Source organism: Drosophila simulans, chromosome 2R (assembly GCF_016746395.2).
Source record: "Drosophila simulans strain w501 chromosome 2R, Prin_Dsim_3.1, whole genome shotgun sequence".
Taxonomy (NCBI): Eukaryota; Metazoa; Arthropoda; class Insecta; order Diptera; family Drosophilidae; genus Drosophila; species Drosophila simulans.
This window is the reverse complement of record NC_052521.2, coordinates 4,013,183-4,037,532: the sequence shown is the minus strand read 5'-3', so window position 1 is coordinate 4,037,532 and position 24,350 is coordinate 4,013,183. Positions and strand designations below refer to the sequence as shown.

General features: G+C 43.5%; 4 protein-coding genes across 7 annotated transcripts in view; 3 read left to right on the top strand and 1 right to left on the bottom strand.

Moving 5' to 3' along the window:
* The first annotated feature begins 332 nt into the window (after positions 1–332).
* Positions 333–3,445, top strand: LOC6733236 (heat shock protein 75 kDa, mitochondrial). Its single transcript, XM_016167450.3, has 3 exons — positions 333–615; positions 692–2,459; positions 2,522–3,445. The coding sequence occupies exons 1-3, from the start codon at positions 483–485 to the stop codon at positions 2,694–2,696; spliced, it is 2,076 nt and encodes a 691-aa protein (XP_016026116.1). The 5' UTR covers positions 333–482; the 3' UTR covers positions 2,697–3,445.
* Positions 3,301–9,896, top strand: LOC6733235 (V-type proton ATPase 16 kDa proteolipid subunit). Of its 3 annotated transcripts, none has more exons than XM_016167453.3 (4): positions 3,301–3,445; positions 4,291–4,404; positions 8,526–8,715; positions 8,776–9,896. In XM_016167453.3, exons 2-4 carry the CDS (start codon positions 4,320–4,322, stop codon positions 8,978–8,980), a joined length of 480 nt encoding a protein of 159 aa, XP_016026115.1. In that variant the 5' UTR covers positions 3,301–3,445; positions 4,291–4,319; the 3' UTR covers positions 8,981–9,896. The 3 variants fall into 3 exon arrangements, with proteins under 3 accessions (XP_016026115.1, XP_016026114.1, XP_016026113.1); XM_016167452.3 differs by lacking the exon at positions 3,301–3,445 and adding an exon at positions 3,972–4,107; XM_016167451.3 differs by lacking the exon at positions 3,301–3,445 and adding an exon at positions 4,055–4,125.
* A 1,872-nt stretch (positions 9,897–11,768) lies between these two features.
* Positions 11,769–12,619, top strand: LOC6733233. The gene is made up of 4 exons (XM_016167454.3): positions 11,769–11,825; positions 11,878–12,027; positions 12,083–12,256; positions 12,319–12,619. Exons 1-4 carry the CDS (start codon positions 11,769–11,771, stop codon positions 12,487–12,489), a joined length of 552 nt encoding a protein of 183 aa, XP_016026112.1. The 3' UTR covers positions 12,490–12,619.
* A 1,893-nt stretch (positions 12,620–14,512) lies between these two features.
* The window catches only part of LOC6733232 (zinc finger protein jing), a 114,401-nt gene continuing 104,563 nt past the window's right edge, over positions 14,513–24,350 (bottom strand). For both annotated transcript variants that reach the window (XM_016167523.3, XM_016167525.3), the window contains exons 2-7: positions 20,567–22,203; positions 18,772–20,371; positions 18,145–18,706; positions 17,931–18,078; positions 17,593–17,770; positions 14,513–17,531 (exon numbers count right to left, since the gene is read on the bottom strand). In XM_016167523.3, coding sequence (XP_016026108.1) covers positions 17,081–17,531; positions 17,593–17,770; positions 17,931–18,078; positions 18,145–18,706; positions 18,772–20,371; positions 20,567–22,203 — 4,576 coding nt within the window. In that variant the 3' untranslated portion in view covers positions 14,513–17,080. The remainder of the gene's footprint in view (positions 17,532–17,592; positions 17,771–17,930; positions 18,079–18,144; positions 18,707–18,771; positions 20,372–20,566; positions 22,204–24,350) is intronic.

The window sequence follows — 24,350 nt, the reverse complement described above, 5'->3', positions numbered from 1 at the left end:
AATGTATTTTATATTTATTTGTATTCATATTTTATTTTATTTACTGTCTTCTTTTCATAACTCCAAAAACAGCATCAAATCTACATTGGCTCAATAATGAAACGTAATCTGTTCCTAACTCCATCAGAATTTACCGTTGGTGGTTCAAAGTTGAAACATATCTCTCTCTCTCTTGCTGATTGAAATCTTTAGAGAACTAGTAAGCTGCCAGTTTGCTTCAGTTTTAAGCTGAATAATGTTATGAAACTGATCTTTGCATTACATTTAGTAACTCTTATTGAAACGAATTAAGCATTTAAGGCCAAAACTCATTGGAGCCCAGAAATTTGGATAAAAAAAACCGTTATGAGTATGGTTTTACTAGTTTACTAATATCGAATACTTACAATCGATTGGTTTGGCTACACTGTGCACACATGTGCGCTGGAACAAACTTCGTAGTTGGGTAACATTTAAGTTGGACAAAACATTAAAACAAAGAGATGTCAGTGCGTGCGATGGGAGTACTGGGCCAGGCGTGCCGCCTCGGCCGCTGTGCCCAAGTGTTGAGGCAGAGCCACCGATCCGCCCCAGCAGCGTTCAATATCGCCCTTGGATCGCAGCATTCGCCGGGTGGTAAGCCCTGCATTCGAGCAACCGGCTCCCCGGAGGGATTCTAATGTTTACATAACACTTATCTTTCTACTTGCAGCTCTCTCGCTCCGTCGCTACTCCACTGAGACTAAGCAGGCATCGGGGACAGTGGTGGACAAGCATGAGTTCCAGGCAGAGACGCGCCAGCTACTGGACATTGTGGCTCGTTCCTTATACTCCGACCACGAGGTCTTTGTGCGCGAGCTTATTTCGAATGCAAGCGATGCGCTGGAGAAATTTCGGTACACCTCGTTGAGTGCTGGAGGCGAGAATCTGGCTGGAAAGGACCGGCCTCTGGAGATTCGTATCACCACCGACAAGCCACTGATGCAGCTAATCATCCAGGACACGGGCATCGGCATGACCAAGGAGGAGCTGGTCAGTAACCTGGGCACTATCGCACGCAGCGGATCAAAGAAGTTCCTGGAGCAGATGAAGGAGACCCAGCAGGGAGCCAGCTCGGAGGCATCCTCGAACATTATTGGTCAGTTCGGCGTGGGCTTTTACTCTTCCTTCATTGTCGCCAACAAGGTAGAGGTGTTCACGAGGGCGGCTGTGCCTGATGCTCCCGGACTGCGTTGGTCCACGGATGGCAGTGGAACCTACGAGATCGAGGAGGTGCCTGACGTTGAGTTGGGAACGCGAATCGTGCTTCATTTAAAGACCGATTGCCGTGAATATGCGGACGAAGAGAGGATCAAGGCGGTGATCAAGAAATACAGCAACTTTGTTGGCTCACCCATCTTGCTAAACGGAAAGCAGGCCAATGAGATCAAGCCTCTGTGGCTTCTTGAGCCTCAAAGCATCAGCAAGGAGCAGCACCATGACTTCTATCGGTTCATTAGCAATAGCTTTGATGTCCCGCGCTTCACCCTACACTACAATGCTGACGTACCCTTGAGCATCCATGCGCTGCTCTATTTCCCCGAGGGAAAGCCTGGTTTGTTCGAGATGTCTCGGGACGGAAACACCGGTGTGGCTCTCTACACCCGCAAGGTGCTTATTCAGTCCAAGACAGAGCATCTGCTGCCCAAGTGGCTGCGCTTTGTAAAGGGTGTTGTCGACTCTGAGGACATTCCACTCAACCTGAGTCGCGAGCTGCTCCAGAACAGCAGCCTGATTCGCAAACTGTCCAGTGTGATTTCCACCCGCGTGATCCGTTTCCTGCAAGAGCGCTCCAAGAAGCAGCCAGAGGAGTACGAGGCCTTCTACCGCGACTATGGGCTCTTCCTGAAGGAGGGAATTGTAACCTCCAGCGACGCCTCCGAAAAAGAAGAAATCGCTAAACTTCTGCGTTTTGAATCCTCCAAGTCGGAGACCGCCAGTGGGCGCATGTCGCTGGAGGAGTACTACAACGCCGTTCCCGCAGAACAGCAGAATATTTACTACTTAGCAGCACCCAACCGCGTTCTTGCCGAGTCCTCGCCCTACTACGAGAGTCTGAAGAAGCGCAACGAGCTGGTGCTCTTCTGTTACGAACCCTATGATGAGCTGGTGCTCATGCAGCTGGGCAAGTTCAAAAGAAAAAAACTCGTATCCGTGGAGAAGGAGATGCGCGAAGAGTCTAAGGAGACAACAACGACCGCCGACTTTGGCGAGGGAAGTCTGCTGCGCTCAGAGCTCGACGCTTTGATTCCTTGGTTGGAGGAGGAGCTCAAGGGGCAGGTTATTAAAGTAAAAGCCACCACTCGTCTAGACACCCATCCCTGTGTAATCACTGTGGAGGAAATGGCAGCCGCTCGCCACTTTATTCGCACCCAGAGTCACCAGGTCCCAGAACAGAATCGATTTGCCCTGCTTCAACCAGAACTGGAGATAAACCCAAAGTGAGTCCTGCTGGTCACCTTTCTTTCGTTGCTTTCTTATTTTGCATTTTTCCTTACCTTAGGCACCCCATCATCAAGAAGCTTAACAAGCTCCGTGAGAGCGACAAGGATCTGGCCCAACTTATCGCCAAGCAGCTCTTCGCAAACGCAATGGTGGGCGCCGGTTTGGCTGAGGATCCCCGCATGCTGCTAACCAACATGAATACTCTGCTTTCGCGGGCCCTGGAGAAATACTAGAGTGCGCCGTAAAAGGAACAGTGTAGATCTACCGACTATGTAATATTAATTTCTATAATTAATTTGATAAAACGTGTTGAAATAGTTTTAAATATGTATAATTAAACGTTTTAAATATTTTAATTCCAGAAATGAAGAGGAATATATTTTTTTCGGGTTTTATTTCAACTTAGTGTGCACAAAAATGGCATTTAATACAAAGTGTTTTTGCATAAACGTATTCTTTGTTGGAAAGCTCCATAGAAACCGCTATTTCTAAAATAGTGTAAATAAAATAAGAAATTGTTACATTATACTTAAAAAACAAACATTTTGTGAGCTATTTTGATAAAAGGTAAACCTTTCTTGGGCCCCATTTAGTTCGAGCAATTGAATTTTTCTATGGTACAAATAGATATTTTCCGTACAAGTTCATGGAAAAATTGACCAAGCTATCAGAAATATAAAATATTAATTTTGATTTGCTTATTCTTTTCAATTTCGTGGATCCTTTCGGTGTTCGGTGTGAAAGCAATGGTTCAATTGTATTGGCTCTAGTGGGAACATTGTTAGTGCATTTTGTCTTCCACCACGTGGCAACGCTGGCTCAAACTATCGCCGAAAATCCGCCCCCGTGACTAACGTTTATAAAAGCAAAGCAAAATAACTCGTTGGTGTTCAGTATCCGATCCGCGCTTTTAAGCAGCAGCCAGCAGTAACCCGAAGAGGCCACAGAGCAGCGAATTGCTTTTAATTAGATTTCTAATCACGTGAGTGAAAAAGCAGTCAAAAGATAGGCGGTCATGTGAGGCTAGCCCTGCGGAAAAGTTTCGGGCCTGCGATAAAACATGCTGCTGCGACAACTTGAATTTGAACAGAGTTCAAACAGCAAAAAAATTGTACAATATTTTCTGCCACGACATGCACACACACACAGGCAAGCCCCAATGGCAATGAGATTCCTTGTGAGTGTGCGTTTTCCGCGTTGAGCAATGGGAAATGGACAAGGAGCACAGGCATCTTCAGAACGTGCACAAATTGCCGTTTTCATTTTCAGCCTCGAAAACCAGGTTTTTAACAACTGTGTGTACGTGTGTAATTTTCCAGACCGTTGTCATTGCCAATTGGACTTACTATCCGTGATGTGTGCCCGTTCTGTCATGCGCTCACTCTCGCGCGCACACAAGCACATGACAGCACGCACATACACACAGGTCACACTCCACACAAGCGCAGTTCAATAATCCGACGAGTGGCCTCTCGCTCATTCTCACTCTCTCTAGCTGCTCTCTCCCAGTTTTCGTCGTTGGCTACTCGCTCCGACTTGCCCACTCGCGATTTAAAAGTATATTTAAGAATATTCCGTGAGCGGCCACTCGCAATTCGTTCGTCGTCGCAGCAGCATTGGTCGCAGAGCAGCGTAAAACCCCACGTATATAGCACATATATTGTACATATAATAAAAATACTTTGTTTCGACTTGAAGCAACGCATACATATAACGAGCGCGCATAACATTCAGATTCAGCCGTGCAAAACGCCGAACAAAAACTATAGTGCAATCACCACAGAAGCAGCAAAACGAACTAAAATTTCGATTTTTGATCATTTGTAGCCTAAAAAACACACAACAAACAAAGCAAAATGTCTTCTGAAGTGAGCAGCGACAACCCCATCTATGGCCCCTTCTTCGGAGTTATGGGAGCCGCCTCCGCCATCATCTTCTCGGGTAAGTTTGAATCTGACTAGAATAAGGATGCCATGCCCGTGCTGTGAAAAATCGAACATTTGTGTGGCGTAAAAGGTAGAAGAAGAAGAGCAAATGCGGGGATAAGCGTGTGGGCGTACGGGCTTCTGTAGGTGGTAGTAACGGGAAATAGCGGCAAGTGTACGAAAACGGTGTACGGACACGGGCTTACCCACACATAGGGATCAAGGTTCTCATATGCCTGCGCGTTACAAGCACAATATCCAAAACTCTTTGGATTGGCAAACTCGATTTTGAAACGAATAGTATTCCCCCTTTTTTACAACGTGAAGAATTAGCAATTTTAATTTCGCAGTGGCCAAGTTGAAAAAAGAAATTTCGCTTTTTCAACATGCTAAAAACGGCATTACTCATACACACTCATGTGAGCGCATCGCTCTCATGAGCGCTGCGCACTCTCTCGGACTCGATGCCATTGAGCGCGTGTGTGCGAGAGCGAGCAAAGTTACTGTTTTTGGTGAAGTTTATGAAGCGCGCTTTCCTTTTCTCACAACAGTCACAAGACCGTGGGGAAGTGTTGCCATATTAAAGTTTTTTCTGTTCATCTTATTGGTTAGAGCTTGGGCAAACAATGGACTAGAAACCCTATAGAAGAACATAAAACCCTCGCTTTTCCTCTTTGTAAACCCAATTAACTGGCAACTTATGATTCAATATTTATTGTTATATTATTCGTTGTCGGGAATCGCATGCCAAAGAAATCCATATAAGGGACAACATTTTTTTGTAAAGGCTCGAAAGAAGTATGAAGTACATTCCTATCGATATCTTCTCAAGCCCAATTAGCAGACAACTTATGACCCAATGTAAATGATCGTCGGTAATCACATGCCCAAATCGTTGGGTGCATGATCAATCGACTTTTTAGCCCACATCACATGGTTAGCTGACGATCTTTTCAGTGGCTTATCAAGACCACTCATTCTCAGTTACCTTACTGATAAGTGGCTTATTTACCAATTCAGTTGGCCATGATAAGATAGCAAGTTCCCAAGCGATTGTCGCAAGACGAACTTAAGGCATTATAAGAAAAAAAAACAGCGAGCACGCGCTGCTGCTTATGAGAGCCCAGTTTAGGCTACCCCCACACCGCTTTCCATCAAATTGTGACGCAATTCTTATGTCATGTTACCCTGTAATGTCTTGTGATTTGCGCCCTACACCTTACACCCGACATTTTAATTTGATAGTAAGCAATGAGGTTTCCTATGGTGTTTACCTGGCCCATTATCATCATCCAATGAGTAAAGTTATCTGACTTAAAGACTGCTTATGCAATTAGAGTCAACAGCATAAATCAATTTCCAGCTTTTATCAGCGCTAACTGGCCTGCTGATCTGGCAACGCCGCTTGACGATCACATGAGTGCCGACGAATGAGAGTTCCAGTTACTTATCTCTCCAGCTCTCACTCTCTTTCAACTGGCAAATGCATTTGTCTTTTTCGATGACAGATGCGATGACTGAGTCACTGCACTGCGAACAATGGGCGTTGCTTTCAGCTGCGCTTTATCAGCACTTGTCGCCACTTGGAATGCTGGCCCACATCCTCGCTTCGCACTGGGCTAAAAATACCCAAATGCCACGAAAATCCTTCACACAATGACATTCAGCTCCTCCAGCACACTCGAGGACGCACACACTCACGTTTGCCTGCGCAATCGCAGTAGCGGCAATAGTAGCAGATATACATAGAATGGTAGTTGGGCTAGTAAATTATGTAAAGGCGGTTATGCTAACGCATAATTTGCTGCCACATGTGATGAATTTTCATCACATCGGCACATGCCACACTGGCCAGGCCCCACCATTGTAATCCCCGACTTTAACGAGCGCACACATTGACTCGGCAACTGGGATGCTGCTGTGTGAGTGAGCTCATGCCTTTCATTCGTATTGCATTTTAATCAATGAACGGCCAAGCTCCACATACTAGATACCCTGTTTCCATGGTACAGCCTAGAATACAGTGGGCGCTTATCTTATCTTATTTTCCGTTTCCCGTTCAAATTCTTCTCGCTCGCAGGAGAGATTAGAAAAACAAACACACCTGCAGCGCTACACATTTGTCCGACGTGCACTTATTTCTGACTACAACCTGTCTCATCCAAAAAGCTCGCCACTATTTGCATCGCTCGCAGTTCCCTTTGATTTCTGCTCACTCAACTGTGACGCCTTCGATTTGTTTTTGTTTTGCTGGGTTTTTTTTTCGGTGCTGTGTTTTTTGCCAGCCACAGTCTCTTGCTATCTCCCCGTTTTATAATTATCTTCGGATGTGCTGGCATTTGTTGTTGTTCTCTTCCTCTTTCGGCCGATTATTTACTATATTGTTTAAATTTCAACGCCCACAGAAGCGTCTGCGATGCCGTCTGTTTCTTGATAAATGCCTTGTACCGGTTTGTGTGTGTGTGCGGTAACTTAAAATGCACAGCAGCTCTACAGGCAGTTAAAATGCCAAATAAGTCAATGCCATTTCGGCACTTTCAAATAATTTCTGTGATTTGAATGCGGCGCCAATAATGCCGAAACAGCATCAATGGCACAGTAGCCAATACAACGATATAAACAAATAGTACGGAAATTCTAAACGATGAGTTCCACTTTTCTGTTGTGTTTTGAAAGAAACCTTATGCCAAAGAATTTTTTCCCACTTATCAATATAATACGATGTACATATAGTCTAGGAAAACCACGTGGTGTAAGCAATCGGAGAAAGTACTGGGTCAACAGCCTATGTTAGGCTTTCAATGCTGAATAAATGTTTATAATGTTAATGCCATTTCACGCAATACGGGCCACAAACGCACCAGCATATTTCTGTACTTGTGCTTGAGAGGAATCTGCTTTTTTGAGGATGTGTTCGTGCTTTTGTGACGACAACCTCGACCTCATAGATTTTTGTGTGCTGGTGCTAGGCGCGTAGATATATCTCTTGTGGCTCTAACCAATTGCTTGTTCAAGTTCATTCTGGTTTTTATCATGGGCATTTCCCATGATTTTCCTGTTTAGTGACGTAGATAGTCGGCAGCCCACATTGATCAAGAGCAGTCAGTCCATAAGTTATGGTGATTATTGGGAGAATCGATTCGGCGGTGCGCTTTACGTGTTCCAGAAGTGCGCTGATGTCTTCCAAATCGAATACCAGCAATTCTTGGCTCGAGGCGGAAAGTAAGTAATTAACATCGAATCACATGACTCGGTGGATATCTGCTCTCCCGCTCCGCCAGCTTTGAGTACACCCATATATCTGACACTCAGCTGAGTTGGTGGTGTGCGTGCGGCTTAATTCGATTTATTAGTCTCTCACGAACACACTGACGTTCAGTTGACCGTCACATGAAACTGGTTTTGTACTTCAATTAATGCCCCATCGATACACAAAATGAGTTGAATCTCTCGCCACTGGGTTACCCTGCCCACCTGCCTGCTCCATAGACACCGATCCGAGTCCAGCTGCCCCCCTCGGAAACCTGTCGTTTATACTATGTACTTCAGCTCGGCCTTATCAATATTTGCCCGACTTATCGAGAGAGCGAGTAATAAAACCCGCCGATTTGCGGGGAGAGGCGATTTGGAATGTGAGCGGAGCGAGTTTTATTGCTCTCCAGCTGAAACTCAACTCTGGGCGATGAGTGGCACTTTTGCGGGTGGGGGAACTTTGGGGTTTTTTTTTATGAAACAAACAACGTCAGTTAAAAGCGATCATGTGACTGCGAACTGTTACGCCCGCGGCCAAAGTTGGAGCAAGGGTATCCAAACTTATTCGGTTGGCCAGCGCTGGAATGGCTGACAAATTGAAGAGTTACATCATAATGTTAAATGTTCTGGCATAATTAGAGAATCGCGCTTGAGGTTAAATGTGGCTTGTATACTATGGCAATGGGCGATTTGTACATGTTTTAATTAATACCCTTTAAGTTTGTAACGTATGCATATAAGAAAGATTCCTTGATATTGTATTTAGATGTAGATATGGGATAAATCCTGGGTCAAATTACTAGAAAATTGCCACATTAATATGTTTGTGATCGAAACTAATAACACGCCAAAACTAATTGTTATGTATTTGATTTTCTTCAACAGCCCTGGGCGCTGCTTATGGCACTGCTAAGTCTGGTACCGGTATTGCTGCCATGTCAGTGATGCGGCCTGAACTGATCATGAAATCCATCATTCCTGTGGTCATGGCGGGTATCATTGCCATTTACGGTCTGGTGGTGGCTGTGCTTATTGCCGGCGCGCTGGAAGAGCCCTCAAAGTACTCACTGTACAGGTAATTATCGATTGACTACTACCCTGTACGATTCAACTTACTAACTATGTCAATGTCCAGGGGCTTCATTCACTTGGGAGCCGGTCTGGCGGTGGGCTTTTCTGGCCTGGCAGCTGGTTTTGCGATCGGCATTGTGGGAGACGCCGGTGTCCGTGGCACAGCACAGCAGCCTAGACTGTTCGTGGGCATGATCCTGATTCTCATTTTCGCTGAAGTGTTGGGTCTCTACGGCTTGATTGTCGCCATTTACCTGTACACGAAATAAATCAATCAATGCAAACACACAACAACAGATAGACAAACGGCGCCCAGCAGTCAACAGCAGCCTCATCAACATCAGCGGCAGCTTCAAGAGGAGCAGGTAAAATTGTGTCAAGCCAACGAGCAACGTGCAACATGCAACTTCCAACAAGCAAAAACCACAACAGTGCGTGTGCGGTGCAATCTCGGCGTGGACCGTTTGTACATAGGGAGAACAACCAAAACCAGTCCTGCCGGACTGCAGGATCTCCGCCACGCACTGCCCATTGGTGGCCGCCGATTTGCACCTGTTGCTCAGTTTACCTCGATTTCCTGGCGCGTGGTTTAGCTTAGTTATTTTCCGTTCAAAATCAGTCTTAAACACGAGGAAAACAATTTGCAATTAAGTTCATAAAGATGTAATAATTATGTTTTTTGCTATATCAAGAAATCCTGCTCTTTTACTTTTTATTTTGCGCTCCACAATTTTGTGTGCTCTTTGTTATTTGTTTTTTCCATTATTATTATTAAATAATGTTTAGTGTATATGTAAAGTTCGTTAAACAAAAAGAAAAAATTGTAAAGAAAACAACCAACAATTGTCAGAAGAAACTTTGTACATTTGCATTGAGCCTGACGCGGCTGCAACCAATTCAGATCAACAAATTTAGCGAAAGGGCCAAAACAACAAACAAACAAGCAGCAACCACAACATCAATGCTACCGCCCGATGCCATCCGGTGCGGCAACGTACCGCTCGCGTCCGATTGCCGCTGTTTGGGCGCGCCCAGCCCCCGACTTTGGTAGGAGGGGCGGAAGCCCAGTACAGTGGTGCCTCTGGATGTCGGACGGCAAGCGGACGCTTGGCAATACTTTATCGTCAACTGCGAAAACCAACTACATGCAATCATTCACACACACACACACAAAACCAACACACACACACATACAAAATGTAACTAAGTCCTATGTTTATTTTTAATTATTGTTCAATTCTAAGAATAATATATTAAAAATTAATAATAATAAATTATATATATAATTATGATTTTTTGTGATAAGAACAGATGGTAATGCAAACAATTACGGTATTGATATACATAATATATACAGAATATATATATATATAAACGAGAACAAGAAATCATAAACAATTATACATATTAACACGAGAAAGTTGTTATAAAACGTACGAAACAATACAAATCAAGTGAATGAATGTAATGCGACAAACTAAAAATACTGCAAATCAACAACCACAACACACAATTTTTCCGCTGTTATTGTATAGTAAAGAAAATATTATATATATAAATATATATTATGTATAAAATATTAACAAGAAATTGTAGTAGCAAAATTATAAACCAACAAACAAGAATACCCACAACAAAAGTCGTGCAAGCAGAACCCAAAAACCGTAGACGAATGTTGCAAATGAAACTCATACCAACAACAACCGCATTAGCAACACGAAATCTACCAGAAAAATCCAACAAAAAAAATTGTAAAATCCCAACAAATTAGAAGTTATAAGCAGCAACTTCGGAACCGAACCCAACAACACCCGATCAACATGTATAGTGGCATTAGGCAAATAACAATTAATTTGTAGGGGAGCCACGCAAGCCGAACGACCCGGTCCCGAGGAGGATGCACATTCCCCCGCCCGTTGGACGCCGATGCATTCGTGATGCTGAGAATGCGGAGGAGCTCAACCTGTGCGGAGGCGCTGAATTCCCGGGACCCGAATCGCTCTGCTTGCGCACTCCTCCCGATCCCCACAAGGAAGCGACCACAACAGAAATGCACAAAACACACCTGCATAAACCACTTGTGCTCACAATCAATCAGCAATTGTATATAAGCATGTGACGTTGCCTGTCAATCACAGATTCCGCCATCCGACACCGAATGATGCAGCGTCAGTGTTACGTTCCCATCGGAAGACGGTGGGGGAAACTAATTACTCGATTGCTAGCTTAAGCTTAAGGAACTCACGGAGCAAGTGTTGAATAGTCCGTTTATTATTGTTACGCGTACCCCCAACAATTGTGTCACGAATTCATATTGTTATTTGTTTAAGTTGCATGCACCCCACAACATAGACATACCTATACATGTATCCAATGGTGAGGTTTTAGAAACTGTAACTGTGTATTCGAAACAACTTATAAAGCAAGTAAACAACCATCAACAACAGACATTGTATGAAATAAATTGTAATTTCTAATTTCCAAAAAAATGTGTATTTTTATGGGAGGGTTTATCAAAGGCCTTGGATCATTTATTATGTGGGCTCAGAAAAATAATAAATATTATTAACGCTAATATTACGCAATCGTGGAAAAATGTTCGAAGGAATCTCTTCTGACCCCATAAAGTGCATAAATTTACGGTCACTAGTAGAGTTGAACAATGTTTGTCCGCCTGTCTGTCCGTCAAGTCGTGCATTTTTCGTTTCGCGTATGATTTTTTTTACGGACATTCATACGGACAGACAGATAGGCATGGCCGAATAACCTAGGATAGTGCTGATCAAGAAAATTTATACTATAAAGGAAGGAATAAAGCTTATAGGTCAAAAACGATTGTTTCTGGCCATACTTACTAAAGGATGTTATAATAGATCCCATTAACGCTACGATAGGGTATAATTACCAACAAAGTAATAGTGAGTGGAAACATTAGTAATCATCGTCAAACTAATTGTTTAATTTACCAATAGCGATCTCTGTTTGATTAAAAACATATTATGAATCGATTTAATAAGTATTAAAAAGGAAGGTTCACCAGTCGCAGTCAGTAACAAAATGAAACTCGCGTTACTGGTTTTGCTGGGCAGCTGTTTCATTGGGCAATTGGTAAATGTTGTGGAGTTTGGTAGAATACTTATTGGCTTATTTATTTCGCCAGACGAAGACCCAGTTGGTTTACAAGCTTAAGAAAATCGAGTGTCTGGTTAATCGGACGCGAGTGAGTAACGTGTCTTGCCATGTGAAGGCGGTCAATTGGAATCTGGCAGTGGTGAATATGGATTGCTTCATGATTATGCCTCTGCTTAACCCAATCGTAAGGCATAGTAACGAATTCCTCATGAGATCCGACTTAAGCCGTTGTTTTGCAGATCCGATTGCAAGTTTTTACAAAAGACTACAGTAACCAGTACAAACCATTCTTAGTTGACGTTAGAATCCGAATTTGCGAGGTGATCGAGAGGAGGAACTTCATACCGTATGGCGTGATAATATGGAAGTTATTTAAGCGTTACACGAATGTTAACCACTCCTGCCCTTTTTCGGTATTTTGCATGTGGACTGTGTCATCCTCATCTGATTGTCCTTAATCATTTTCCAACTGCAGGGCCAACTTATAGCTCGTGACGGTTTTCTGGATACTAGCCTTCTGCCGCCGTTTCCTCAAGGATTTTACCAAGTCAGCTTGGTAGTTACGGACACTGATTATGTAGGCACAATGAAGTTCTTCCTCCAGGCCATGGAACAGATAAAAAGCAAGAAGACCCCTAGTTCCTAATGCTATCTAAACTTGGTCCTCAATTAGAGATTTCTTTACGTTTTATACACATATGTACATATGGGAGTAATATAATTTACATTTCACAAAAAAATTGTATCAATATGTTAAGCCAAATCTTTTAAATAAATACAACGCAATAATTAGTATTACACTTCTTAAAAGGTAATTAGCTGATATGTAGTACCCCAAAATATTTATAGATTTTACCTTTATAGTCCATGTGATAAAAAATATTTTTTAGCATAACTAAGCATTTGTCTGAATGTTACTCCGATTCTAGACGTTGCATACAAGATCATTGTGTGTAGAAACACATTCATCTCCAACTAGTACTGAAATAATTGTGACGATTAATAGAAGCGATAACCAGAAATGCATTTCAAATATTTTAACTAGTTACACCCGTCACTACCATTGTTGTTAAGCTTGTAATATGTATTAACACATTTATTATTTATGTTACATAAATATACTCAGAATCACTGTGAGCAGGCAGTTCATGTAGTAACGAAGCGCACCACATATACTTGCAGATGTTGTGATTGTCTGATTCGAACAAGTGAAAGGGATTGCATACCTAGACCTAAAAAAATATATGGATCAGGAGAAGGAGTGCTAAAGACTAAGAGTAAAAATTTTAAAATGGGTCTAATGGGCCTTTTGTTTAAAGTTTAAATGTTACAAGCGCGTATTGATTGCGACCTCATTCAACCCAGTGCACCGTTAAAAAGTTTTTAAAAACTAGATTTTGAGGAACTTTCCTATGAATTTTTAAAATGATGGGGATCTTAGTCAGATTTTTGCAACGTAAAGAAGGAAACATTTGCGAACATAAAAAGTAAATCAGTATCAACAGCTCAAACGATAGAAAAATGTTCTTCCAAATAAATATATGTACTCTTTTCAAGGGTATAGGAATGTAACTTCGTTCTCATTGGCATACTGTAGTTTTTCGAAAATGCTAGACTTCGGTTTTAATTAGATCAATTTCTTACAACTATATTATATAACTGTCATTTTATATAAATATATATAATATACTTGAATTTATTAAAATTAAATTACTAGGTAATCAAAACAAAAGAAATCGTAACTTTTACGTTTTCGGCAATAAAGCGTTTGGCAATGATATTTTTAAATTTTAAAATTGATAAAAAAAAATTTATACTTTTCCGGAAAAATATAAAAATATTAGAAAAGAAATCATACTTTTGTTGTTTTTGATCATAAGGATTCGGTTCCACTAGTTTTTCGGCTACCATGCTTACTTTCCGATTTTTATGAATATGTCAAAAGAATTTGCATTTCACTGTTTAAATGTATACAAATATCTTTTATCTTACTATAAATTCGATGCTGATATATTAAGATAATTTATTTTGAAAAACGCATTGCCAGAATAGTATTTATGTAGTGTTTGTTTTTTGGAACAAATATTATATTTTTGTGTCCTGATAACCATTGAATGTGGATAATGGTGTTATAGAGGCCTTCATTTAGAAATAATCGTTAGTCCCGTGTCCGAGAAAATATGGAGATAAATAAGCCCAGCCTCATTTTGTCAAGCAATATACATACATCACTTGCCTGTATCATATCCTGTAAAAACTATAGGTATTTTGAATATCAAACATACAACTCGATTTCAATTTATTAAATTGACACAAGAACAATTGGGGACACAATATTTATAGAAAATAGTCCCCAAAGATTTAGTCAAAGGACTAATTCGACTAAATCGACTAGCGAATCGAATATCAAAAAAATGGGGTGTAATTAAACGGTCCTTTTGAGCAAGAACGGTTCCAATTCAAATTTTTAGGTTAGAAAAGCGTGTTATCCATTTTTTTTATTATCCTTTAAATTTCTTGTATTACGCGAGAATGTGATATTTAAATTACAAGCTGGAAAGTTTTTTGCCCAATATAAGCACGTAAGTTATAGCAGTAGAAACTATATATCATTTGATTAAGTCGCCAACGAATATTCCCCAAAAATAAACGAAATAAAACTACGTATATAGCATAATACTTGATTTTTTTTATATTTTTTCATTTCTCAGCGCATTACATGATCTTGGTTTTCAGAATCGGTTTGAGTCCACTTGTACATACTATGTTGTGTATATAGAGTTCTATAATATATTGTATATAATTCTTTTGATTACATTAGTTACAATCGAAGCAAGATCTCTGCTGTTGTGGCTGTGTACCGCCTTAGATTTGGCCAGAACTGAATCCAAAATCAAACCTCGCAATATAAATACTTCTCCTGTATACGTTCGTATGTGTACGCCTGCTAATTACCATAATTATGTATGCTTAATTCATTTCTGCCTGCAATTTATTAAAGCGGTTTTAATATTTAAAATATGGTTATGATAATAAGTATATGTCTCGTACTGGGTCAACTAATCTATGTACAAACTCAAACTCAGCTCAGGGCTAAAGGCAAATGCATAACTGGGTATGGGTATGGGTATGGATGTGGGTATCCGCCTCGAAAGGCTTCTTCGAAATGGGGTTGAAAACAAAAAGCCGAGGTAAGTGTACTTCATCTGGATCATTGCTTATCCTACAGACCGTTCGCGATACTAGCAAAATATGAAATTAGCCTACGGCTTCCCCTTGTTTCTTTGTGTGTACTCATGTAGTGTGCACTACTCCCTTGTTTTTCGGCTCCGCCCTGCTCGAATCCGAATCCTTCGGTCGCGAGCCGTATAACGCTGCACCTATATACTCTCTTCGCTTTAGAAAACTTGTCTCGAAAAATTCTTTTGTGTATTTTATGCTTGCAAAATTTGAGGTAGTTTTATTTTATTTGAATTTTTTCCATTACTTCTCTCGGATTCTTGTTTGATACTTATTTTCCATTAGTTATAGACTTCTTCATTTTTTTGCAGTACAAAGCGCTGAACAACTCGGGCGAAAGGCATCGAAAGTCTAACCGAATGGAAGAGTCAACTAAGCTTGATCGGCTAATATCATAGAGTATTGCTTTAAATCATGTTTGTGGGCTGCGATCGACAGACGCAAGGTCCTCGCGACTTCCTGCCTCCTTTATAGATACAGATACACGGGAATTACGCCTACATTACATTATATATATATATATATATGTATGTATATTTTTCAATCTTCCTGCTAAGCTTAAATTACGTGAGGGGCACAGATACGCATCTACATCTACGTAGGACAACACACAGATACATTTAATACGCTCGATTCGAAGCGAGCTTTTATCGTGCAACATAGGGCAAGTGCTCGAGCGGGAATTAGGGTATTAGCAGTTATAATAATTTGTGGCTCCATGCCCATGCCGCACACTAAATTAATCAGTCGTTCCTAACAACTGGGTTCTTGTTGTTGATTTACATATTTGGCAGTGGTGAGTACTCTTTTATTCATGTTTGTGATTTTCGTCTTCATTTGAGTTTACTTACTTTAAAAACATACAAATTCATTCGCATAGAAAACTATAAGAATCGGTTACCGTTTAGCTTATATGCTTCAAGTGTCGAGTTTGAAAGTCGGATACATTTGAAAAAACATAAAGGAAGTGTTCAAGGATCGTTGAATGGGTTTTGGTTTGTCCGTAAAACAATACAAAATAAAAACATGGGATTTTGTGTTATACTTCGCTTGTAGATTGTTGATCTTCTTTCGAAAACTTTATTTAGTATATTTTAGTTGGTTTTGCCTTGGCTAATTTCTAAATGAATAGTTTAATGTAAGTTTAAACGCGAAACTAGTTAATGCTATTTTATTTACAGTATGCATGATGCTTTCCGTCTCTTCAAGTTTTCACAAATCGATTGAGAGACGCTGATGAGTTGGCGAAAGTTGCATTTGATTTGCACTAAATTAATGGATAATCGTCTTGGGCTTGGGTCTAACTTAAGCTAAAACTGTTGCATTGCTGTTCGAGTTGAGTACAAAATGTTATACAAATATTTCTCGTATTTTAGCGGTAAATGCTTCAAGTCTTGTGTTCTTCCACGTCACTTTACTATTCTTAACCATTACTGCTCAGTTGTGTGCGTAGATTTTCCGCTTTCAGTGTAAGTTTGGCCAGTTTTAAGAGTACAATACATTAAGAAGGGGACAACAAAAAGAAAACAAAATCTAACTTTAATTTTGTCAATAGATTAACATAAACTTGGCTTACAAACAAGTGTTGTCCAGTCGACCATTCCCACATGAATCTCTACTAAGTATACAATTTAGAAATTAAATTAGAACTAAGAACTAGGACATTTGTTCATAACAGCACTTGCTAGAACGTGTGGGTGGGTTGCGATTAAGTGGCCACTAAATGCTTCTGACTTTTACTCTTGATTCCAACCGAATATATGTACAACGATCGATAAACGAAACTTGGATGGAATCAAAAACTAAACGGCTGGTTACGCGCACGAAACAAAACAAAAACAAACAAAGCGGGAGTACTCATAATTTCTATACATTAATGGATGCATGTAGTAATTTACTTTGGTCTTACACTAACTAGTCTACTTGTCACTGTTTACTCGTTTGTCGTTTGTTTTTCGGTTTAATTACTTAGAAAATACTATAAATCTGGTATGCCCCTAAATGGGCACCAGTGCGTCCGTTGGAACCAGCTTTTCCCTCGCAGGCGGTGTCACTTTGGGTGGTTTTCGCGGATGCTTACGCCGCTGTTGCATCTGCAGCTTGGCGATGCTAAGTACCTGCTGATAGCTGGACACCGTCTCACAACTCGCACTGCGCGAACTACTGCTTCCATCTTCCTCTTCATCTTCATCTTGATCCTCTAAATCCTCCTCCTCTTGATCCCCATCCCCATCCTCGTCGCAGTCGCTGCCGCTGGCCTCGCCAACCTGCTGCTCGTTGACATTATAATCGTCGGCGAACAAGTGGGAGTCATAGCGTAAACGGAAAGCCGTGCTGAGCAGGCTATCCACGCGAGTTTTTTCGGCTGGCCGCATTTGCTTGATGTGCAGTACCTTAGTGTGCTGACGCGTTCGGTTAAGACACTCCGGCAGCCACTCGTCGGAAATGCTGTTTGGAAGAGAGCAGAAATTAGCATCTGGGAAATAGAGATCTCTTCGGGTTGACTTACATCTCGCGCGGGGACCATCGCACGAAGCACTCGTAGCCGCCTTGGCTATTGCGACGTCGCATCATGCACTGCCCCTGGAACTCGATGGCCTGGGCACCGTTCGTGAGTGTGCTAATCTGGCGCAGGCGGTGCTGTAGCCCCTCCATTATGCCCGTGTCGAAGAAGTCAAACATGCGAGCTGTAATTTGAGGTGTTGAATTAGATAAACTGCGTTTTATCTTTAGGGTCAAAACCAATTATTTTTCAATGCATTAAAATTTTATTCACGTGTGGTCTTTGCGCTGATTTTAAGGTATTACTTTATGTTTTATATCTTGGTAAACAAAAATTATATTCACCTGAGAATGGCTGACGACGATATCGCAGCTTCTTGCCATTCTTACGGAGTTGTTTGGGCACTGGCGGATCAGAGGTGCGCTTGCTGGTACTCTCCCTTGCATTGTCAGTGGCATTAAAGTGGTTGTTAACATGCTTTTGCAACGCCAACTGGAAGAGAAAGATAAAAAACCAGGTTATAGACTTGCACACACATCGTTTTTGAAGTATACCGACCTGTGAGCCGAACCGTAGGCCGCAGCCCTCCACGATGCACTTGAATTGCTTGGAGCCTCCATGGGAGAGCACGTGACGCTCCAGCCAGCGACGAGAGCATGACTCCTTGTTATACACCTTGCAGCCCACCCACAGACAGGCGAAGGGACCTGTTTGTGTATTGACGTGGTGCGTCTGCATGTGGTCCAACAGCTTGGAGTTGCTCTCATGCTTCTTGTTGCACTTGTCCCAGTAGCAGACGCCGTCATGCCGCTTTCCGCCTTTGCCGCCCGCCCCTGCTCCAGCCGGAAAGCGGATGGTCTTTGGCTGCGAGAGGATTGGAGAGATAGCGCTCTTTGGCAGACTCTTGCTGCTGGCTTCCACCATCGCAATGTCCACCACAGTGCTGGGCGGAATGGATCCGGCAGTGGAGGCGGAGCAGGCGGGCGAAGGAGCGGCTGAACAATCGTCCGGAGAGGCTGGGGATGGTGCATTGCTGGCCAGTGAGTTGCTGTCGGAAACGGAGGAAGAAGCACTGCTCGCTGCAGTAGTGGGTGGTCCCACAGAGGCGGATTTGGAGGAGCTAGTAAGGAAATGTTTTAAGATTAGTCAACATTTCTTAATGTTATAATTTTAAACTGTACTCACATGGCATCGGCAATTGAGTTGCTGCTCTCGCTGTTACTCAGACTTCCACCGATTCCTGACTCGGGCGTGGGCAGGTCCCTTAGCCGCTTGTGCGTCTGATGAGTTTCCAGCGAGGCCACCGACTTGTCGTCCTCTTCATCGTAATTGCTACTCCCACTGCTGCTTCCTCCGCTGACCGTGGAAATGGGAGTGGTAGCATCGTCACTCTTGGCCAGAGGGAGTGTCGGCATTGGAGGCGAGTCTGTGGCTTGAGAGCAGTCATCGCCGCCGCTGGAGATGCACGACGAAGTGACCAGTTCACTTAGCATATCAGTTTGGCTAGCAGCTCGCCGGCTGCTGGCACTCAAGTTGCTGGCCGCCGGCGAGGGTGATCCCAAGCCGGAAGGCGATGCTGAAGGTGAAGGTGATGGAGCGGGCGTAGAAGCCTCTAATGAGAGATCTGCTGCCGAACTAACCGAGTGCGAATAGGTGCTGCTGCTACAGGAGTTTGAGTTTGAGTTGCTGTTTGTGCAGTCTGGCAAAAGTTCGTGCTTCAGCGTGTCGGCCTCCGATTCCGGTTCCCTTTTGGGCAGCTGCCCTGCGAAGCTCTGAGGCTTGGGTGATATTGTAGGTATTGAGGAAGAGGTCATGGAGCCAGTCTGGGAAACCAGCTCCGTTGTTTCCACCTTGATCTTGCTAAATGCAGACAGGGTGCAGGAGTTTGACGCGGAGAGGGCCGGGGAGGATCGCATACCGTGGCTTCCGTTGCTACTGCTGCTGGGGGAACTGAAGGGAAGCGGCGTCAACGGTGGTGAAACCTTGGCAACCAGCTTTGAGTTCTTCACCAGGTCAAAGAGATCGGGAGCGCTGTTGGCAAGCTTCATTGTAGGTCCTTGCTTCGAAACGCTCAGCGTTGGGGTCAGCTTCGAGGGTGCGATGCTTACTAGCGGTGGCGTTGGTGTGGGTGTGCTAGTAGTGGGTCCCGTGGTTCCCGTACTCTTGCGCAGCTGACCCAGCTCCTTAGTAGCAGACGTGGGAACCAGAGGAGGCGGCGTTGTGGGCGTTGCGATTATCGGCGCTGTCCCCACTCTGCCCTTTGCGGTCAGCCGCTTCTGGTAAGGCTTGGCGGCGGGCAGTGACCGTTTGGCCGCTGGCGAAGATGCGGCAGCCGGGGAGCACGCGGGCATGGAGGAAATCGTCACAAGCGGCGGCGGTTGCGTGGAACTGTGCAATGGCGGCTTCACAATCGCCCGCTGAGGCTGTATGGCAGTGTTGTTGATATTGCTTAGATTATTCGAGGCATTATGGTTGTTACTGTTGCTGGCAGTCGAATTGTTGGCAGTGTTCGAATTGGTATTGTTCGTAGCTGCCAATGGCGGCGGCTGAGTGGCAGTGTTCGTACTGTTATTGTTTGTGGCTGCCAGTGGTGGCGGCTGTGTGGCAGATATGATTTGTTGTTGCTGGTGCTGTTGGTTATTAAGAGCTATCTGCAGACTCATTAAGTATCCTAGGTACTCGGCCGAGTTCACAATATATAATTTGTTATCTTTGAGTCCAACTTGCTGATTGTTAAGTGGATTAACAAAGTTCATGTTGCCGCAAGAATTGGAAGCCATAGTTTCTGTAATGGAAAAGTTAGCATAAGCGAAAACTCCGAGAATTAAAACCGTCCGATCTGTCGGGAAACGCAAGCTTATAGACCGACTTTTTCGAGTTCTTTAGTGTTTTATGCCTCTGCCAATAATGTCGAACTAGAAGCTTAGCTATTCCTACTGTCGGAGTTCATTAAATTTAACTAAAAATATACTATACTTACCGTTTAAACTCATGTTGTTCTGTCTGGCCAGAAGCAGCTGATGATGGAGATAGCTTCCAGCTCCCGGAATGGCTTCAATGGGGAATTGTCCATTGGCATTGGGTAGGCCAAAGGGATTGCCCGCCGTGGCTAAGTTAAGCAGTCCAAAGGGATTGCCAGCCGGGGCCGCCGCTGCTGTAGCCGTGGTGGCCGTCGTCGTCGTGGCCGTGGTCACCTGTTGCAGCTTAAAGACAGTGCCGTTAAGGAAGTACTGGGCAGCAGCTGCCTGGGCAGCCTGTGCCGCCTGCGCGGCCGCGTTGTTGGTGGCCGCCGCGGCCACTGCAGCTTTGGCCACGTTGTTCAGCTGCATAATATTGGCGGCAGCCGCCAGCTGTGGCGGAAGCTGGACTAGATTAGGCAGCTGTACGGGCAGCTGGTAAAGCGTGGGATTGGCGGGGGCGGGCGTTGGATTTAGTGCTGGCGCTGGGGCGGGTGTGGTGGCCGCCACGGGGGCGGGCGGTGAGATCTGTTTTTGCTTCAAAGCGGGGCTTGTTACTGGCGGTCGGTAGACCATGGCCGCCTTTCCCTGCTGCTGCTGCTGTTTCATCTCCGGCGTCCTGGGTGCGATGGCAACGTGTTTCTTCGTTGGCGATTTGCCCGTATTTGAGCCATTTGAGGAGCTGGACGAGGACGACGAGGAGCTGCCTGAAGATCCACTGCTGGGCGTCTTGCGTAGATTGGGTGCCACCTGTGCTATCTTGGCAGGCTGCTTGTTGCTGCGTTCGATCTTTTTTAGCGCCGGGACAGGCAAACTGGGACTGGGAGTGACAACGGGCGCGACAGGGGGCCCAGATGAGATTGGGGCGACTGGAGCTGGAGTGGGCAAGGTCTTGGATGCCTGCTGCTGCTGTTGTTGCTGCTGTTGGGCCTTCTGCTCTTTCAGCTGCGACAGGATATTGAAGTACTTGTTCAGCGAGGCTGTAGTTGCGGGCGTGCTCATGGTCAGCGTGTTGGCCGGATTGCTCTGTTGGCCGGGCTGCGGCGATAGCTTTCCGCCGCCAGGAGGCGGCTTCATTTGGGATTTAAAAAAACCGGTGATCTTGGTCTGCGACTCCTCCATAGCGGCCACTTTCAGTCTTTTGCTTGCGTCAAAGGAGCCGGGCAAATCGCTGCGCGCTTTCTTAGCCGCCGCGGCTCCTCCACCGGTTAAACAGGACCCTTCACCGCTCAATCCTAATGCCGCTCCAGATCCGGCCGCCGTCCGCTTGTTTTTGTTGGCCGAGGCGGCGGGCACGGCAGTGGAGGTGCTGCCCAGACTGGTGTTCCACGGCCACTGGAGTGTGGGAAGGAGGCTGGGGTTGCCGTGGCGCTGAGGCGTCGTCGGCTTGGACATGACGCTGGATGCGTTGTGCTGGCTCAGATGACTGTGGTGAATGGCTGGCGATGGAGGCGTCTGGCTGGCGCTGCTGGTGGGCGGAGAGGCGGCCGCTGTTGAGCTGCTGCCGCTAGCGCTTCCAAGGATCTGTGGCGGCATCTTGCCCAGCGGGTCGGGCGGGTCGCTCAGTTGCGAGTGCGCACTGTACGGGGAGCCGGGATCGGACGCATCCTCACTGGAGCCCGTGCTGGAATCCGCGCAGCTCAGTGAGGTGGCAACGCCGCTGCAAAAAGGAGAAGGGGAAGTTGATAAGTACACGGGTGTTATCTTGTGCTGGGGCTACACTACTGATACTCTGAGGGATTTCGCTGGCCCCTACTGTGGCTATAGCTGCCTCGGTTACAGCCACACCTTTTGGACGCGGGCCAAGGGAAGGGGAAGTAGATTGAATCATTTGTAGGAGGACTATAGCTTGGTAATTTTAATTCACCAACTCGGCAATTACATTGCATTGCACCTTTAATATGTTTTTGTTTATGCTTTTATCTTTTTTTACACGCCTTTTTATATCTTTTTTTCTTTGATTGTTTATTTGCCTGGCAGTGTTGGAAGGCCAATCAAATTATTCTTGGATGTTTATTTCCCGGCAGTGTTAGAGAATGTGCGTCGCAAGCGCTGTTACCTCTAACAGCGCGGCTAACAGCTGACAAATTTCCCAAAACAATCCGCAGTAAAAGGCAAGCAGCTACGAAACTAGATTCAATAAGAGGCGCGTAAAACAACAATTTTGAAATAAATTAAAAAAAAAATCGATTTACTCGGTTTTGTGATACAAAATATTTTGATTTAGAGAAACTGTAAATCAAGCATATATTCATTTTACACGAGAAAAAGAGAAAATACAGTTGCAAGAGAACGAAGAGAGAAGAGCGCAAGAGAATAATAAAAAACACAAGGCAGGCAGCTGCGAAATTTAATTCAACAACAGGTGCGTAAAACAACATTTTTTAAATTAATCTTAAGTAATTCGATTTACTCGGTGTTTGTGATACTAAATATTTTAATTTAGCATAACTGTAAAAAGCATGTATTCATTTCACACGAGAAAAAGGGAAATTATTGTTGCAAGAGAACGAACAGAGAAGGAGAAGAGCGCAAGAGAATAAGAGAACTTACAAACGGGTCGATAAACGCTAAACAATTCGTCTCTGTTTCGCACTAATTTTCGTGGAAGAGAACATGAAAAGTAAACAAAAAAACTGGAAGAAAGAGCGAACGTAAAGGAAGAAAAAACTCCCTCTCCATCTCTTTCTTTATTTACAACAACAACGATGAGAAAGAAGAAGAAGAGGCATGGAAGGCAAGGGCCGCAATCTAATGCGGGAAAATTTCAGTTTCAGGTAGCCCCAAGTCGCGTGTGTGTTTGTGCGGTTTCGGTTAAACACATGTACATGTGAAACGGGATAAACGTCGGCAAGTATACAAAAAATCCTCTGGTTACACAAAAAGGGTATTTTTGAATTCGGGCTGCTTTTTTGGTGCTCGAAAAGATATACAAATAGATACTTTTTCACTTTTGGAGCACGTACATGTTTAAGCCTTTTAAAAAATGAATTTAACAATACATAAGCGCAGAATAAATACAATCCCACTTATGCATCAATTAAATAACTAAATCGAAGCAAGCGTGCATTCTACATATTGTTTACTTATTGTACAAAATATTTTATTTAATTTTTAGCTAAAGCGTTTCTTTACTAGATCGTTAAAATAATCTTTAGTCAAGCTTGGGTTCTAGGCACGAAATCTTTGTGGACAGGGATTCCCAGGGTTTTGTATTTTCCGTCGGCTTTCCGTGGAACATTTTTAATCACATCCCAGTTCTACCTACTCAAAATTCAGATCTATGTACAAAGCAACATTCAACATGGAAAACAACAAAAAGAAAACTCATGAAATGAAAACACATTTTATTTTATGTTTGCCTACCCCGGGAGATACCACAGATTACGACAACCAAACTGCTTTTGTGATAAGCCTATTACGGCGGATTGCTGTTAACTGCGTCCATCTTCCTCCTGCATTTGTGTCATTTTTTAATGGGGTGGACGACCCCGACCATTTTTGTTTTCGTGCATTTTAACGATGCTTTTTTTACGGATGCGGATTCATATTCAAATATGACACACAAGTCTTTTGGGCTCAAATTTTGTTTAATTTCTAACAACAAATTAAAGGACACGTAGTCAAGTCATGATTAATATTAAGTACGTTTTATAAACAAACATCAATACTATCAGTATATGCGAGTACACATACTTTTGATCACTTGTTTTAAAACAGTAGGGTTTCATTTAAAGCTTTCCTATAGTGAAGTGGTATTCACTATTCTTTTTAAATGTTGGAATCACTTATTGTTGTTTTAAAGCA

Excerpts from the sequence above, each read along its gene's own strand:
- LOC6733235 (XM_016167453.3), top strand. The coding sequence starts at position 4,320 with ATGTCTTCTGAAGTGAGCAGCGACAACCCCATCTATGGCCCCTTCTTC. Across the intron at positions 4,405-8,525 it reads CTCCGCCATCATCTTCTCGG|CCCTGGGCGCTGCTTATGGC; the intron begins GTAAGTTTGAAT and ends TTTCTTCAACAG. Across the intron at positions 8,716-8,775 it reads TCAAAGTACTCACTGTACAG|GGGCTTCATTCACTTGGGAG; the intron begins GTAATTATCGAT and ends GTCAATGTCCAG.
- LOC6733233 (XM_016167454.3), top strand. The coding sequence starts at position 11,769 with ATGAAACTCGCGTTACTGGTTTTGCTGGGCAGCTGTTTCATTGGGCAA. Across the intron at positions 12,028-12,082 it reads TGCCTCTGCTTAACCCAATC|ATCCGATTGCAAGTTTTTAC; the intron begins GTAAGGCATAGT and ends GTTGTTTTGCAG. Across the intron at positions 12,257-12,318 it reads ACCACTCCTGCCCTTTTTCG|GGCCAACTTATAGCTCGTGA; the intron begins GTATTTTGCATG and ends TTCCAACTGCAG.
- LOC6733236 (XM_016167450.3), top strand. The coding sequence starts at position 483 with ATGTCAGTGCGTGCGATGGGAGTACTGGGCCAGGCGTGCCGCCTCGGC. Across the intron at positions 616-691 it reads ATCGCAGCATTCGCCGGGTG|CTCTCTCGCTCCGTCGCTAC; the intron begins GTAAGCCCTGCA and ends TTCTACTTGCAG. Across the intron at positions 2,460-2,521 it reads GAACTGGAGATAAACCCAAA|GCACCCCATCATCAAGAAGC; the intron begins GTGAGTCCTGCT and ends TCCTTACCTTAG.